The sequence below is a fragment of the Cervus canadensis genome, chromosome 5, assembly GCF_019320065.1.
Source record: "Cervus canadensis isolate Bull #8, Minnesota chromosome 5, ASM1932006v1, whole genome shotgun sequence".
Classification (NCBI taxonomy): domain Eukaryota; kingdom Metazoa; phylum Chordata; class Mammalia; order Artiodactyla; family Cervidae; genus Cervus; species Cervus canadensis.
In genome coordinates this window covers 34,987,466-35,002,652 of record NC_057390.1, presented here as the reverse complement: position 1 = coordinate 35,002,652, position 15,187 = coordinate 34,987,466, and the positions used below count along the sequence as shown (strand labels likewise).

General features: G+C 37.1%; 1 protein-coding gene and 1 pseudogene across 1 annotated transcript in view; one reads left to right on the top strand and one right to left on the bottom strand.

Moving 5' to 3' along the window:
• ASB3 (ankyrin repeat and SOCS box containing 3) overlaps positions 1-15,187 on the top strand; it is a 119,000-nt gene that overhangs the window by 26,650 nt on the left and 77,163 nt on the right. Inside the window, exons 2-3 of the mRNA XM_043468555.1 lie at positions 2,703-2,911; positions 11,267-11,425. Of these exons, the coding sequence (XP_043324490.1) occupies positions 2,716-2,911; positions 11,267-11,425 (355 nt within the window). The 5' untranslated portion in view covers positions 2,703-2,715. The remainder of the gene's footprint in view (positions 1-2,702; positions 2,912-11,266; positions 11,426-15,187) is intronic.
• Positions 10,234-10,836, bottom strand: LOC122441674 (annotated as a pseudogene).

Sequence of the window (15,187 nt, the reverse complement as noted above, 5' to 3'; positions counted from 1 at the left end):
CTGGGTCTTGGTTGCACACATGGACTCTTCAATTTTGTTGAGACATGCAAAATATTAGTCATAGCATGCAGGATCTAGTTTCCTGAGTAGGGATTGAACTATGGCACCCTGCATTGGGAGCTTGGGATTTTAGTTACTGAACCAGCAAGGAAGTCCCTAAGTAAGATAAGCAGTTTATTCATGTTAACTTGTTGTATTAAGGGTTGAAGAGAATGATCCTGCTATTATAGTACATTTCTTTTGGATTCTCTTTCTCTTAAGTGCAAAGATATCCAGTTCTGTTAATTTTTTCAAATTATTGCATATTAATCTGGATCTATTAATAGTATTTGTAACTGTGAGAAAAGCCAGAAGGGGTTCTTACCTGATTTTACTTGAATGCTTTTTAATGTTTTTAATGTCTTTGGAATAGTATTCTTGTGTGTGTGTTTGTGATTTTCCTGTGTAGGGAAAAAAGGTTTCTTCTCTTAGATGAATATGTTTATAAATTGTCTTAAAATGTGTGATTTGTTCTTTTTTGTGAAACTTGGATGTAATGGCCCTCGCTACAAGTAGTGTGGTTCAGAAATGTACAGTTTAGCATTCAAGATTCTCCATAATTTGGCTACCTCTGTAATCTCAGTTTTCTACTGTTTACCTAATCCTCCTTCCAAAGTGAATTGATTGCTTCCATTACTCACTGGACCTTACTCACCCTTGCTTGTTCATTTCCATAATTTTGGTTATGTTTTTTTCCTCCTGTCTAGAAATGCTCTTTTGCATGTTATCTCAGTGTCACAGCCTCCCTTATCTTTTAGGCACAGCTTGAAGTAGTTTTCCCCTGCTTTGACTACTCATGACTTTATCTATACTTTTCTTAGGGCACTTTCTGCTTTCTATTTTGAATCACATATATTTATTGTTTCTGTGAGATGGTACATAACTTGAGATAGAATCTGTGTCTTTGTGATCTTATATTCTCCTTATTGCTGATCATTTAATTGGTGTTCAGTAAATAATTATTAACTGAATAATTAAATGTTCTGTAGTAGTAAATATCTTCAGTTTCTTAGTATTGGACCAGTTGATTCAATCAGATTAATGCATAGCTAACATTAGCTCTCTATAGAGAGCTATCAGTTCCTGCAGATACAGTTTTAATATTTAAATACGACCATTGCGTGTGTGCTCAGTCGCGTCTGACTTTTCGCGACCCCATTGACTGTAGCTTGCCAGGCTCCTCTGTCCATGGAATTTTCCAGGCAAAAATGCTAGAGTGAGTTGCCGTTTCCTGCTTAAAAGGATCTTTCCAACCCAGGGAACGAACTGAGTCTCCTGCATGCGAATCCTGCATTTGCAGGTAGTTTCTTTACCTCTGTGCCATGCCACCTTGGAAGCCCCAAATATGGCCATAGATATGTTTAAATTTTTCTAGCACTACAGGAAATACTGTGTGTGCTTACTTTTAACCTCTTCCCTCAAATCCACCTTTCTGATTAAATTATTTAGAATATAGCTCTAGAAACCTTTTTACCCATATTGAACTAGACATGTTTTAGGGTTTCCTGAACTACCTCCTAAGATCTTTAGAAAAACTGAAGGAAGGATGAAACTGAAGTGTTACTGAGAAGGGCTACCCTTTGGAGATAACCATTGCCCTGAAATCCTGGGTCTTAGCCCAATCGCCTCATAGTTTGACTAACAAGAAATTGTCTTTGTAAGAGTCACATTCTGAGCTATATAGGACACTGACTCCAAGGGAACTTGAGATGAACTTTAAAGGGAGATTGTGAGGAAGAGGGCAGTAATTTTGTGAAAAACTTTCTGGGCTAGTGTAGGAAAGCTGGACCCATCTCTATGATGCTGTTTGTTCATTTTAGCATATCAGTCAGTGGGGCTGTTTCATCAAGGAAAGAGAACCTGAGAGTTTGGCTCCTTCTGGAAAGGAATTGCAGGTGCAGAAAACCTGGAATTACTTCTTATTTTTGTTCTTTTAAAAAAAGTCTTTCACTCCTTTCTGGCTGTTTTGGGTTTAGCTCTTTCCTGTAAAGGGCTATGAAATTAATTCTTGAGGCTGAATGTTGCTGGTAGTTAAATGGCCATCTCTACACAATAGAGTATACATTTGGGGTTAACTGCAACTCCAATACTTTGGCCACCTCATGTGAAGAGTTGACTCATTGGAAAAGACCCTGATGCTGGGAGGGATTGGGGGCAGGAGGAGAAGGGGACGACAGAGGATGAGATGGCTGGATGGCATCACCGACTCGATGGACATGAGTTTGGGTAAACTCCGGGAGTTGGTGATGAACAGGGAGGCCTGGCGTGCTGCGATTCATGGGGTCGCAAAAAGTCGGACACGACTGAGCGACTGAACTGAACTGAGGACCTTATGCTGTCTCATCAACAGCATTCCAGTGAGTGTATTTTGTTGGAGTATGAATGGAAGAAGAAGGCTGCAGGAAGAAGTTGCTCAGAAGAGGAGTGATAGAACACTTTAAACTCCCTTGATACCTTTAATATGAGCATTCTAAGGAATCCTACCCCAAACAGAGAGACTTCCTGGTTTAGTCTCGCAGAGGTGATGACATGACAGGCTATCTCTGCCTCAGGCTTTTCCTCAGCAGTTATGTAATAGATGCCACAGATCAGCTGTGATCTTTTAATATCTAGAAGTACAGTATTTATTGATGAGAGTGTTTTCTTTCTACCTTGTTTTGTAGATTGGTCAAAAGAATGGATTTTACAGAGGCATATGCTGATACATGCTCCACGGTTGGACTTGCTGCCAGAGAAGGCAATGTTAAAGTATTAAGAAAACTGCTCAAAAAGGGGCGTAGCATTGATGTTGCTGATAACAGGGGATGGATGCCAATTCATGAAGCGGCTTATCACAACTCTGTAGAATGTTTGCGGCTGTTAATTCATGCAGGTAAAGTTAATTCACGGTATGGAAGGCTGGACTTGCAAGCAGGATTAATAAAAAAAGTGGTAATACATGACTTATTAACAGTAATATTTGTTTACCTTTCTGTAATCATACAGTGACTGCCTCTGTGTTGTTAAGAATGGTTAGATTGCCCACCTTGAATTATGTAAGTATGGTGTCCAGCTAGATGTCTATAAATGTTGTCCTTTATATGGAAGTGCCTGTGCCTGGCTAGTTTTTATTGCTAAGCTAGGTGATGTGGCAAAAGTAGTCTGCTGTTTTAATTTAAGCATTTGGTAGTTACTGGTTAGGTTTATTTTTTATTCTTTCTCCAAAGAAAAAGAGCAATGCTGCTGAAGTTGAGGGTGTGAGTATATTAGTCTTTTTTAGAAATACTTTATGGTTTCCTTAATTTTGGGACTCTGTGCAATTAGTTTGCTTTTATATTTAATGAAGATACAGAAGAGAGCAGGACGGACAAGATCTCTGCCTTTATGGTGTTTTTAATTCTGTGAGGGTGGGAACAGACAATAAATACCAAAACAGTTAAACAAGATAATTTCAGATGATCGGGCGCCATCGGGGTGGTATGGCCATGGACACAAGATAATTTCAAAAGGTGACAGTGTTGTGGAAAAAATAAAACAGAGTAATGGGACAGAGAGTGATCATGTACATCTTTTTCCAACTCTGTGTTTGACTGACTTCATGCTCATAGGTTGAGGTCGGCCACGTGGAAGCGTTTTTACCCCCGAACTCGGCCAGTCCTACAAGCCAATTCCATGAACTTTTCTCCCTCTCCCTCAGAGCCAGTTACACATTTGCCAGCACCCTGCCGAGGGAAGAGCTCAGTAAATGAGACTAAGCAGAGAGTTTGACACTCAGGAAACGGCATGGAGAGAAAACTAATGGTGACTGAGCCCTGCTTTGTGGCAATCATTGTACTAGACGCTTGATTTACATTATTTATCTAATAAGTTCAAAGCTGCTATTGAGGCATTGTTATACCCATTTTATTGTTGAAAAGATCAAGCAAGTCTTAGAGAAATTGCCTTGTCAAAATTTATATAATGAACTAGGAAATTTGACTTGAATCTTTTTCTCTGACTCATGTTTTCCCACTATAGCATGCTCCCAGCATTTAATCAAAATAACCATTTTTAACATTCAGTTAATTTAAGCTGAGATTGAATATAACACTCCATGTTATGACACTTGGTGCACTGTTTACATTTCATTAATCATGGAAACTCGGATTTTTCTTTTCTTTATACTTACCATCACCAGGCATAGCTATTCAGAAGGTAGTCTTTTGGGGCTATAGCTCATCAAAATTACTGATTTCCTCATAGATTAGAAAGAAAATAACCCTTATAGTGTTTTTGGCTTGGCCTTTTGTTTGTTTTGTTTTAAGGGATGAGTGACAGCAAGGCTAAAGTCTCTAAAAATCGTGATGCAGGCAGTTTGTCATGGCTGCTTTTTAAATCACATGTTCTAGAGTCTGTTATAGTTGAATGTTTAAAGATACTAAAAAAATAAAATTTATGACTCAGATTTTAAAATGCATGTGTTCAGAATTTGTCTGAAGTTAATTCTATAGCTTGAATTCCCAAACTATCTCGGGTGACAAAGGCATGAATTTGAATATTTGTTTCTGGTTAAAAAGCTCATTCTAGATACACTGTTATCTCTTTCTACATTGGTTTTTCTTTTTGTTTTTCTTTTTGGCCACTCAGTATGTGTGATCTTAGTTCCCCTATCAGGGATTGAACCCACACCCCCTGCATTGGGAACAAGGAGTCTTAACTATTGGAGCACAGGGAAGTCCCCCCACATCAGTTTTATGTTAAATTTTTTTTTTTTCTTTTAGCTGCTGAATAAAATTAGGCATGTTTTTGGCTTAATATATTTGAACTGGCTATGTAAATCATTTGTGTTTTCTTTTAGAAATTAAAAATACCGTCTTCATTGTTAATGACTGGTTTTTTTTAGACTTGATGTTTTTAGAGGATAAGATGGCCTCACATAGTTAACATAGTTGATACAGAGGTCAAATAAAAATTTCTTGCTATTTTTATTAGAGTTCACTATTATGAAATAAATTTTCTATAAATCTAATTTATTTGCAGTATATACACAAGGATTAGGGGTGGACTCATTTGAAAAGACCCTGATGTTAGGAAAGATTGAAGGCAGGAGGAGAAGGGGACAACAGAGGATGAGATGGTTAGATGGCATCACTGACTCGGTGGGCATGAGTTTGAGTAAACTCCGGGAGTTGATGATGGACAGGGAGGCCTGGCGTGCTGTGGTTCATGGGGTCACAAAGAGTCGGACACGACTGAGCGACCGAACTGAACTGATAAGAGAGAAGAATTTCAGCAACACATGAACCGTGAACTTCCAGATGTTCAAGCTGGATTTAGAAAAGGTGGAGGAACCAGAGATCAAACTGCCAACATCCGTTGGATCATCGAAAAAGCAAGAGAGTTCCAGAAAACATCTACTACTGCTTATTGACTATACCAAAGCCTTTGACTGTGTGGACCGCAACAAACTGTGGAAAGTTCTTCAAGAGATGGGAATACCAGACCACCTGACCTGCCTCCTGAGAAATCTGTATACAGGTTAGGAAGCAACAGTTAGAACTTGATATGGAACAACAAACTGTGTCCAGATTGGGAAAGGAGTACGTCACTGTATATTGCCACCCTGCTTATTTAACTTATATTCAGAGTACATCATGAGAAATGCCAGGCTGGATTAAGCACAAGCTGGAATCAAGTTTGCTGGGAAAAATATCAATAACCTCGGATATACATATGACACCACCCTTACGGCAGAAAGCGAAGAAGAAATAAAGAGCCTTTTGATGAAAGTGAAAGAGGAGAGTGCAAAACTTGGCTTAAAACTCATCTTTCAGAAAACAAAGATCATGGCAAATAGTCCCATCACTTAATGGCAAATAGATGGGGCAACAGTGGAAACAGTGACAGACTTTACTTTTTTCGGGGGCCAAAATCACTGCAGACGGTGACTACATCCATGAAATTAAAAGACATTTGCTCCTTAGAACAAAAGTTATGACCAACCTAGACAACGTATTAAAAAAGCAGAGACATTACTTTGCCAACAAAGGTCTGTCTAGTCAAACCTATAGTTTTTCCAGGAGTCATGTATGGATGTGAGAATTGGACCATAAAGAAAGCTGAGTGCTGAATAATTGATGCTTTTGAACTGTGGTGTTGGAGAAGACTCTTGAGAGTCCCTTGGACTGCAAGGAGATCCAACCAGTCAATCCTAAAGGAAATCAGTCCTGAATATTCATTGGAAGGACTGATGTTGAAGCTGAAACTCCAATACTTTGGCCATCTGATGCAAAGAGCTGACTCATTTGAAAAGACCCTGTGCTGGGAAAGATTGAAGGCGGGTGGAGAAAGGGATGACGGAGGATGAGATGCTTGGGTCGCATCACTGACTCATTGGACATGGGTTTGAGTAAACTCTGGGAGTTGGTGATGGACAGGGAGGCCTGGTGTGCTACGGTTCATGGGGTCGCAAAGAGTTGGACATGACTGAGTGACTGAACTGACTGACTAACTGATGGAGAGAAAAAACAGGGTTTTCAGAGGGTAGGAAGCGTGTATATGACTTGTTCTAGCAGATGGTGACGTTTTTGGTCTCAGTCTTTGAGTTTGGTTGTTCTGTATGGTTGGAACTAATGTCCAAAATTCATTAGATTTGGTTATCTGATTCACTAACTGGAAAAATCAAACTAAAATGAAGCAAAAGGTCTATTTAACCTATTAGTCACTTTCAGAAATGTTTTCTGAATTCCCCTGGCTCATACCTTAAAGTCCATACTTTATTCAGATCCTCTGCCTTTTAAAGAAAGATTATAATTAGAACTTTTCTGAGTGATTCAAATTAAAAAAAAAAAAAAAAGACCAGTGGGGAATGGTAACTGACTACATTGTAAAAGTCTAGCTAGCCAAAAGTCTGTTCTGTACTTCTGTGTCTCTTGACTCTGTGGGAGAAGGCGAGGGTGGGAGAGAACAGCATTGAAACAAGTACACTATCAAGGGTGAAACAGATTACCAGCCCAGGTTGGATGCATGAGACAAGTGTTCAGGGCTGGTACACTGGGAAGACCCAGAGGGATCGGGTGGAGAGGGAGGTGGGAGTGGGGATCGGGATGGGGAATACATGTAAATCCATGACTGATTCATGTCAATGTATGGCAGAAACAACTACAATATTGTAAAGTAATTAGCCTCCAACTAATAAAAATAAATGGGGGGAAAAAAAAGTCTAGCTAGCATACAGTTTCATATAAGGAGGTATTTTTAAAGTGATGGTGACCTATGAACATTTCTAGTCTTGAAGAGTGAAGTGAGGTTTCTTCTGCTATTGATGATAGCGGTATCTTCATATCTGTACCAGTTAACCTGGTACTATAGGTTAACCTTAAAAGTTTCCAAAGCAGGTTTGACATTTCTGTCGTTCTTTATACTTGCTATACCCTTGTCTTATATGATTCATAATTCTCTTGTCCTTTGTGGCTCAGCTCTTACATATGTGTCCTTTATTATATAATTTCTGCCTTCTTGAACTTCATCTACTATTAGTGAACTGTCAGAGATTCCTAAAGCATTCTATTAGTGCACTAAAGTCTGAAGGTGCTCAGGCCTAGACAAAATAGTGGAAGAGTCTTAAATGGTGAGAAAGGCTTTGGCTTACCATCATTTTGAATCCAGAATCTAGCCTAGAAATCAGTCATATATGGCCTTCTCATTCAAGCTTGAGTATGCTCAAGTATAGTATGGATTACTTAGAAATTTAATATTCATATATGTATGTATTATATATATTTCACTTTAACTTTCTGTATAAAGTATTAGCACAAATCACAAATTTGCTTTTCTTCTTTCTTATATTGGAAATTTGGTGTAATTGGTATTGACAGTTAATCATGCCATTTTATATTAAACCATTTGCTGACTAAAGGTTACTGAAACTTTTGTAATTAATTATAACATTATGAACAAGTGCTTTTATGTGGCCAGTATATGAACTAACTCAGTGCTTTTTATTAGTTCATATTAAGAAAATATTACGCTGTTATACTGTGTATGATAACAGATATTAGAAATCCTTAGATAAATAAGGTAATTTAGCTTAGTGAATAAGAATGTGTATTCAGGGTTATTGCAGTCGCTGTCAAGACTATCATGACAGTGTAAGAGAGCTGGCTCAACTTTGAACATAACAATAATGAGAACATATAGTCAAGGAACAGAGTGAGGAGATTAATGAATGGAAAACCACTAAGATGGGTTATCAGGGTAGGGGGTTTCTTGCTAAACTGACTCAGCAGGATTTTTTCTGGAACTGAGCTAGGGAGGCCAAAGAAATGACGGGGGAGCATGGGGCCAGGGACAAGGTCTAGGCCTATTCAAGAAGGCTCAGAAGAGACTGGCAAAAGTTTTGTCAGGGAGAGGGTCATTGTCACTCCCCAGCCTCCTGACTGGCCTCCCTTCAGGTCCTCCTGCTCTCTGTTCTCCTTCCACATAAGGAGTATTCTTCACTGCCTCCCCTTCCCCAGCACCTGCTCATCACTGAGATGTCAGCTCATGGGTCCCCTGCCCTCAGAAGTCTTTGTTGATCTCACAGACCTCAAGCTAGGTCTTCCTAACTAAAGATCATGCAGAAACTGTTAGACTATCTCCTGCATTAACAGAGTTTAGGATGGGGACTCTTTATTACAATCTCAGCCTGTTGTCACAAAGGCATCACCACCACTGGAGGTTCTGTGAGCAGAGCATGAATACAGATGACTGGTAAACTGCTTGGGTATTTGTTTAAAAGTGTTAAGTTAATGAAAATTGCTTATTACACTATTTTGCAATTTAAAGATAAGAGTGAAAAATTGTAAGATTCAAAACCAAGTTAATGTGTTGCTTTGAACTCTTAGTTCTTTATCAAGCTCTACAGCTATGTCAATATCTGCATTAATTTAAAAAGTACTCATGGGTGGATTCCCTCATGTTTTGTAGATTGTTTTTGTTAATAACAACTAATACAATTAAGTTTAAGGGGGAAAAAAAGTTGTGTTCAGATGGACCACATTATTCCATTATTCTAAGTTTAACACATGGTTTAATTTTTAAAGTCTAGGCTCCCCTCAATATTTTTCTTGTTTTATTTGTCTAAATTCTTTGTTATTCTTATCTACTCTCCCCAACCCCTATCAACGTGAGTCACTTTACTATTATAAAACCAGTCAATCAAGTAACATTCAGCTCTGTTGACATTTTGCTTAGAATTAAATTTATTATTATTTTGGGCAGAATCAGCATCTCTATCATGTTGAAATTTTCTTTTGGGGAGCTATTTATGTATCTGTATTGAACCTATATCTCTGTATAAATGTTCTATAGAAAATTTCAACATATATAGAAATAGATTATAGTTTTTTTTTAATTTGTTTATTTGGCTATACCAGGTTTTAGTTGTGGCATGCAAATTCTTAGTTAGAGCATGTGGGACCTAGGTCCCTGACTAGGGATTGAAACCAGGCCCCCTGCATTGGGATTGCGGAATCTTAGCCACTGGATCACCAGGAAGTCCCTTAACGTGATAGTTTTGTGGATAGCTGAATAAATGTCCGTTTCTGACTAATCTGGGGAACGCTTTCTTTGTGATAGGAACTTTTAAAATATAACTACTCTATCTTGCCATTTAGTTGTGTAGCTTATAAAGTTGGAGACTTTTTTTTATTTATGTTATAGCTTAGACTCCCAGTTTCAGTAGTGAGTTACGATTATAAGAACTACTTAAAACCGATGATGATTTTAGTCAGGAGCATTAGTTTTAATTCTGATATTTCAAGAAAGATATTACTTAAAGCTTTTAAAATTTGTCTACTTTTTGTTTTTATCAATACTCTCAGAAATGCCTTCCCCAGTCACCTTACAGCCCATCCCTCTATTGTGGGTTTAGAATCTGATTGTTTTGGAAGCAAAGTAAGAAAGTCACTTAATATTACCTTTTGTTGTGGAGTTTCAGAAAATTTAATGTGGACATTATTTCCATAACTTGAATGTTACCAAAACTTAGAGATTTTCCTAACAAACCCCAGAAAGCTTAAAGTCACTTAATTCATAAGTTCTTTATAAATTGTACAGATCAATTTCTTTGGAGTACATTTTATTATTTTAGAAATGCAGTCTTCATTAATGATTAGAATGTAGTTTTAGCTTAGAAAAGGTGTATTTTAAACTGCCTTCATCTTATTAGTTTTTTTTTTTTTTTTAAAACTAATCAAGACAACCAACACTTTTACTTTTATTTGCATTTATTTTCTGTGGCATTTATTCCTGGGCCATAAGTTTTTGTTTCTTCAGTTTCTTCTGGGATATCTTTTTCTTCTGTGCAACCTCCTCTTCTGGTTTAGGAACAATCTGTTCTTTTTCAGTAAGGATCATCTCAATGTGGCAGGAAGAGCTCATGTAGGGGTTGATCCGACCATGAGCTCTGTAAGTCCTCCGCCGCATCTTGGGGGCTTTGTTCACTTGGATGTGCTCAATGACCAGAGAATCTACATCTAAGCCCTTAAGCTCAGCATTACTCTCTGCATTTTTGAGCATGTGTAGTAAAAATTCAGCACTCTTTTTGGGCCACCGACCCTGCGTCCAGCCCCACTGTTTGGCCTATGCACACCTACCAGCTCCACCATTGTAACGATGAAATGGCACACATTGCTTCTTTAAAGTGACATCTTTCAGATACTTGGTGGCTTTTCGAATATGCATACACTTTATGGCCTGGGCAGTTTCACGAGTATTCTTAAAGTGAACATGAAGATTTGAATCTCTTGATTTGCATGATTTTGTGGGGTTTTCTGGGTCGAGTGAATAGCGCACCATTTTTAGGGGTCAGCTCAGTCTGCTTACCGGAAAGATCTTATTAGTTGAGTGCAAAGAAATAATGCTACGGATGAGACCATTTTCCTCATGGAAATTAGAAAATTCAAAAAATCAAATTTATTAATATTTCAGTAAATCTCAAATCTTGCTCTTATATTTCCTTTTAATTCCTGCTACTCTCTTTCCCCCAATTACCAAAAAATAGAGGAGAAAATGAGTATGTGGGCAGAATCTGTGTTAAGACTACTGGAGAGCTATTTACACTGTGACCCTTATAGAACTTTTTCTTGGTTTTCTAGAGATTTAAACTATAAGACCTCCCATTTATCCTTATCTTTTAATATTTTATTAAATTCTTCTTAGAATCTTTGCTTTTTATTCCCAAGAAACAGAAGTGATATCTTCTAATTGATAGTTTATTCTTTCATAGATTCATCTGAGAACTACATCAAGACAAAGACTTTTGAGGGCTTCTGTGCATTACATCTTGCTGCAAGTCAGGGACATTGGAAGATCATACAGATTCTTTTAGAAGCTGGGGCAGATCCGAATGCAACTACTTTAGAGGAAACCACACCACTGTTTTTAGGTGATGTATGTTATTTGTGGTACAGATAACAATTTTTATTTTTTTAATTTTATATTTTGCTTAAGAAACTAAGCCAGATTTTCCCTCAAGCTGTTGTACTTATAGCAAATATTATATTGCCATTTCTTTGATTTTGAAACCAGAAAGGTGTTTTTAAATGTTCTTCTTCATTTTCTACCCTTGAGTGATAGCATCTGGGAATAATCTTTTTTGGGGGGAGGATATCATTAAATGTCTGTTTAAAGTTGTAAAATCTTTTCAAAATTGTAGTCACCATGATTGTTCTCAGTGTTGTTCCGAAGACTAGCTACAGTTTAAATTGTAGCAGTAGTTATAAGGTTACCTGTGAATGTTTTATGTTTAATGCTTCTGTGTTTTCTTAGCATTTAAAAATTAAAGTTTTATGGAAGAAATTAATGGGCTAAATCTTTAATGCCAGTTAATTTGTTGCCTATATGGATCACTATTCAGAGTTATTCCTTTATGGTCTATTTTTTAATTCGTTAAGAACAGAGGCCAAATTCTAAAGGGCATACTTCCAGTACCTGTCTTTTATTCTTTGCTCCTTGTCTTTCATCATATTTGTCTTCAGGCACATTGTGGTCCATAAAGTTTAGTGGAACATGAGAAAATTAAGAGAATAAAATATATAGAATCAAAGTATTTGGACTATAGTTTGGTCCTGCCACATGTTACTTGTTAGTTCACTTATTTACTGTATGATTCAGTTTCCTCACTTACAAAATGAGAGTAATAGTACCTACCAAGTCTTTATTAGGCGGCAAATGTCTATGAAAATAATTTTTTCCTTGTGAATTTAAAAATACATATTCTTAAAATTTGTGTTCAGTAGAATTCATCCTTTTTAGTGAACAGCTGTATGAGTTTTGATGTATGTATAAAAATGTGTAATGACAGTGACAATCAAGACACAGAAGAGTTCATCACCTTCCAGAATTTCACCATATTTCCTATTTTTATCAGTGTTCCCTCCTAACTTCATGCCTACAACCACTGATCTGTTTTCTGTTTTCATCCCTGTATTTTGCTTTTTTTTTTTGGCCATGCTGTATGGTTTGGGGGAATCTAAGTTCCCTGACCAAGGATTGAACCTGGGCCATGGCAGTGGAAGCCCAGAGTCCTAACCCCAAGACTACCAGGGAACGCCCCTGTAGTTTGCTTTTTAACAGAATGTCATAAATATATGGGCTTCCCTGGTGACTCAGACGTAAAGAATCCACCTGCAATGTGGGAGACCTGGGTTCAATCCCATGGTTGGGAAGATCCCCTGGAGGAGGGCATGGCAACCCACAGTAGTATTCTTGTCTGGAGAATCCTCATGGACAGAGGAGCCTGGTGGGCTGTAGTCCATGGGGTCACAAAGAGTGGAACAACTGAGTGACTAAGTCCATAAATATATATGAATTTATACAACATGGGACTTTCGAGACTAACTTCTTTCACTTAGCATACTGCTTTTGAGATTCATACATATTGTTGCATGTATCAATAATTCTTTAATTTATTGCTAGGTAGTATTCCATTGTATGACTGTGCCACAGTGTATCCATTTACCAACTGATGGACATTTGAATTGTTATTTTCAGTGTTCAGTGATTATGAATAAATTGCTGCAAGCTTTTGCATGTAGGTTTTGTTTTAAATATAAGGTTTCATTTCTCTTAAATTAATATTTAGGATTGTTAGGTCATGTGGTAAATATATATTTAACTTTGGATAAGTTTGGAAGTGAAGTGAAGTGAAGTCACTCAGTCATGTCCGACTCTGTGACCCCATGGACTGTAGCCTACCAGGCTCCTCCATCTATGGGAATTTTCAGGCAAGAATACTGGAGTGGATTGCCATTTCCCTCTCTAGGAGATCTTCCCGACCCGGGGATTGAACCCAGGTCTCCTGCATTGTAGGCAGACGCTTTATTGTCTGAGCCACCAGGGAAGTCCAAGTATATATTTAACTTTGGAAAAGTTAGGAAATTTCTTACAAAGTGACTTTGCCATTTTGCATTCTCTCTAGTAATGTTTGAGTTTCAGTTGCCCCACATCCTTACCATGTCACTTGGAATTGACAGCTTTTTCTTTTGCTTTTTTTACATTTTAGTCATTTTAATAGGAATTAGTGGTATTGCATTGTGATTTTAATTTGTATTTTTCCTGATTGCTAATGACATTGAACATCTTTTCTTGTGACTATTTGTCATTTTTCCTTTTTTTTCCTATTCTGTTGTTAGACAAAAGTGTGTTTTGTTTTGAAATAATTTCAGATTTATGGAAATAACATTACAAAGATTCTTATATACCTTTCACCCAAAGTTTGTTCTTTTGCCTTTGTCCACTGTATCATTTTTTCTCACTGTATACCCATATGTTGTTTATTGGAAGCATTTTTAGATTAAATTATACACATAAAGCTTCTTTACCTACTTTTGTGTGAACTTCCTAGAGGCAGTGAAATTCTTTTATATATCTGTCATAAAATAATCAAGATCAGGAAGTTAACATTGATGTAGTACTTTGTTTAATCTACAGATTGTATGTAATTTGCAGATTTCTCAGTTTTGCCAGTTGTTCCACTACTCTCCCTTTTAGCAAATTTTTTTTGTTGGTTCAGGATCAGTCCAGGATTATTATTATTTTTTCAAGATTATTTTTTATATTTAAATGTTATGTCTCTTTAGCCTCCTGTAACAGTTTTTCACTCCTTATCTTTTATGATTTTAACATTTTTGAAGAGTTCAGGCAATTTGTTTTGTAAAATGTCTTTCAGTTTGGGTTTTTCTCATGTTTTTTCTTGATAAAGTGCAGATAATGTATTTCTCCAGGAATACGAGGGAAGTGAAATGATAGTGCATTTTATCAGGAAGAAAATGATCTATTACTGATGCTATTAACTTATAAAAGTGTTTTGAATACGTGATATATACTGTTATGAAGATGTTTCATGGAAGCCTTGCTGTAATATGATTTGCATTTCCTGAGGGGGAGGTTACTTTTATATAAAGTTTCTTTTTTTTTTTCCCCACATTCACATTTGATCCACCTTGAATATTCTGTACAACTACATAGAAGGCTTAAGCTTTCAATGGGCTGTGCTGTGTACAATCTTTATTCCAGTTGTTATCTTCAAAAAATCTAACATAGACACATGAACAAAATGAACTAGAGCCTGTCAGAGATAAAGGATGCAGAGTATTAAAAGAGGGAAACAAAAGTCACTCTGGGATGACAGGGGAAGGTATCGTGTGTAGAGTACTGTATTAATAGTAACAATAATGTTTATTTAGCAGAAAAGTGTACTAAGCCCTGTGTCAGTTGTTTTGATGAATTAGTTTACACTGTGATTCTATGAAATATGTACTATTATTTCAACTCTCACAGATGAGGTAGTGTAAAAACACTGTATTTTAGAATCAGGAGTGCTGTATATAAGTTTTGATCTTGCTGTCGTCTGTGTGTTGGTTAGAATAGTGTTTCCTGAATTGATTCAGTGAGCTAATAAATGTTCACTGATGGAAGGACTCCAGATCAACATACATTTGAGAAATGCTGTGTCTTGTATTCCCCAATGCAGAAAAACAGAAAACAGTAGTCTTATGTGTCTACCTAGTCTGCTGTATCCGCTGTGCTCCATGTTATCCTGTTTTAGTATCTTCAAAGATCTTATCGCTGGCTGCAGTTATTTATTTGCTACTTTATCAACTCCCCTCATTAGAAAGAATGTTCCATGAGAGCAGGGATTTTATCT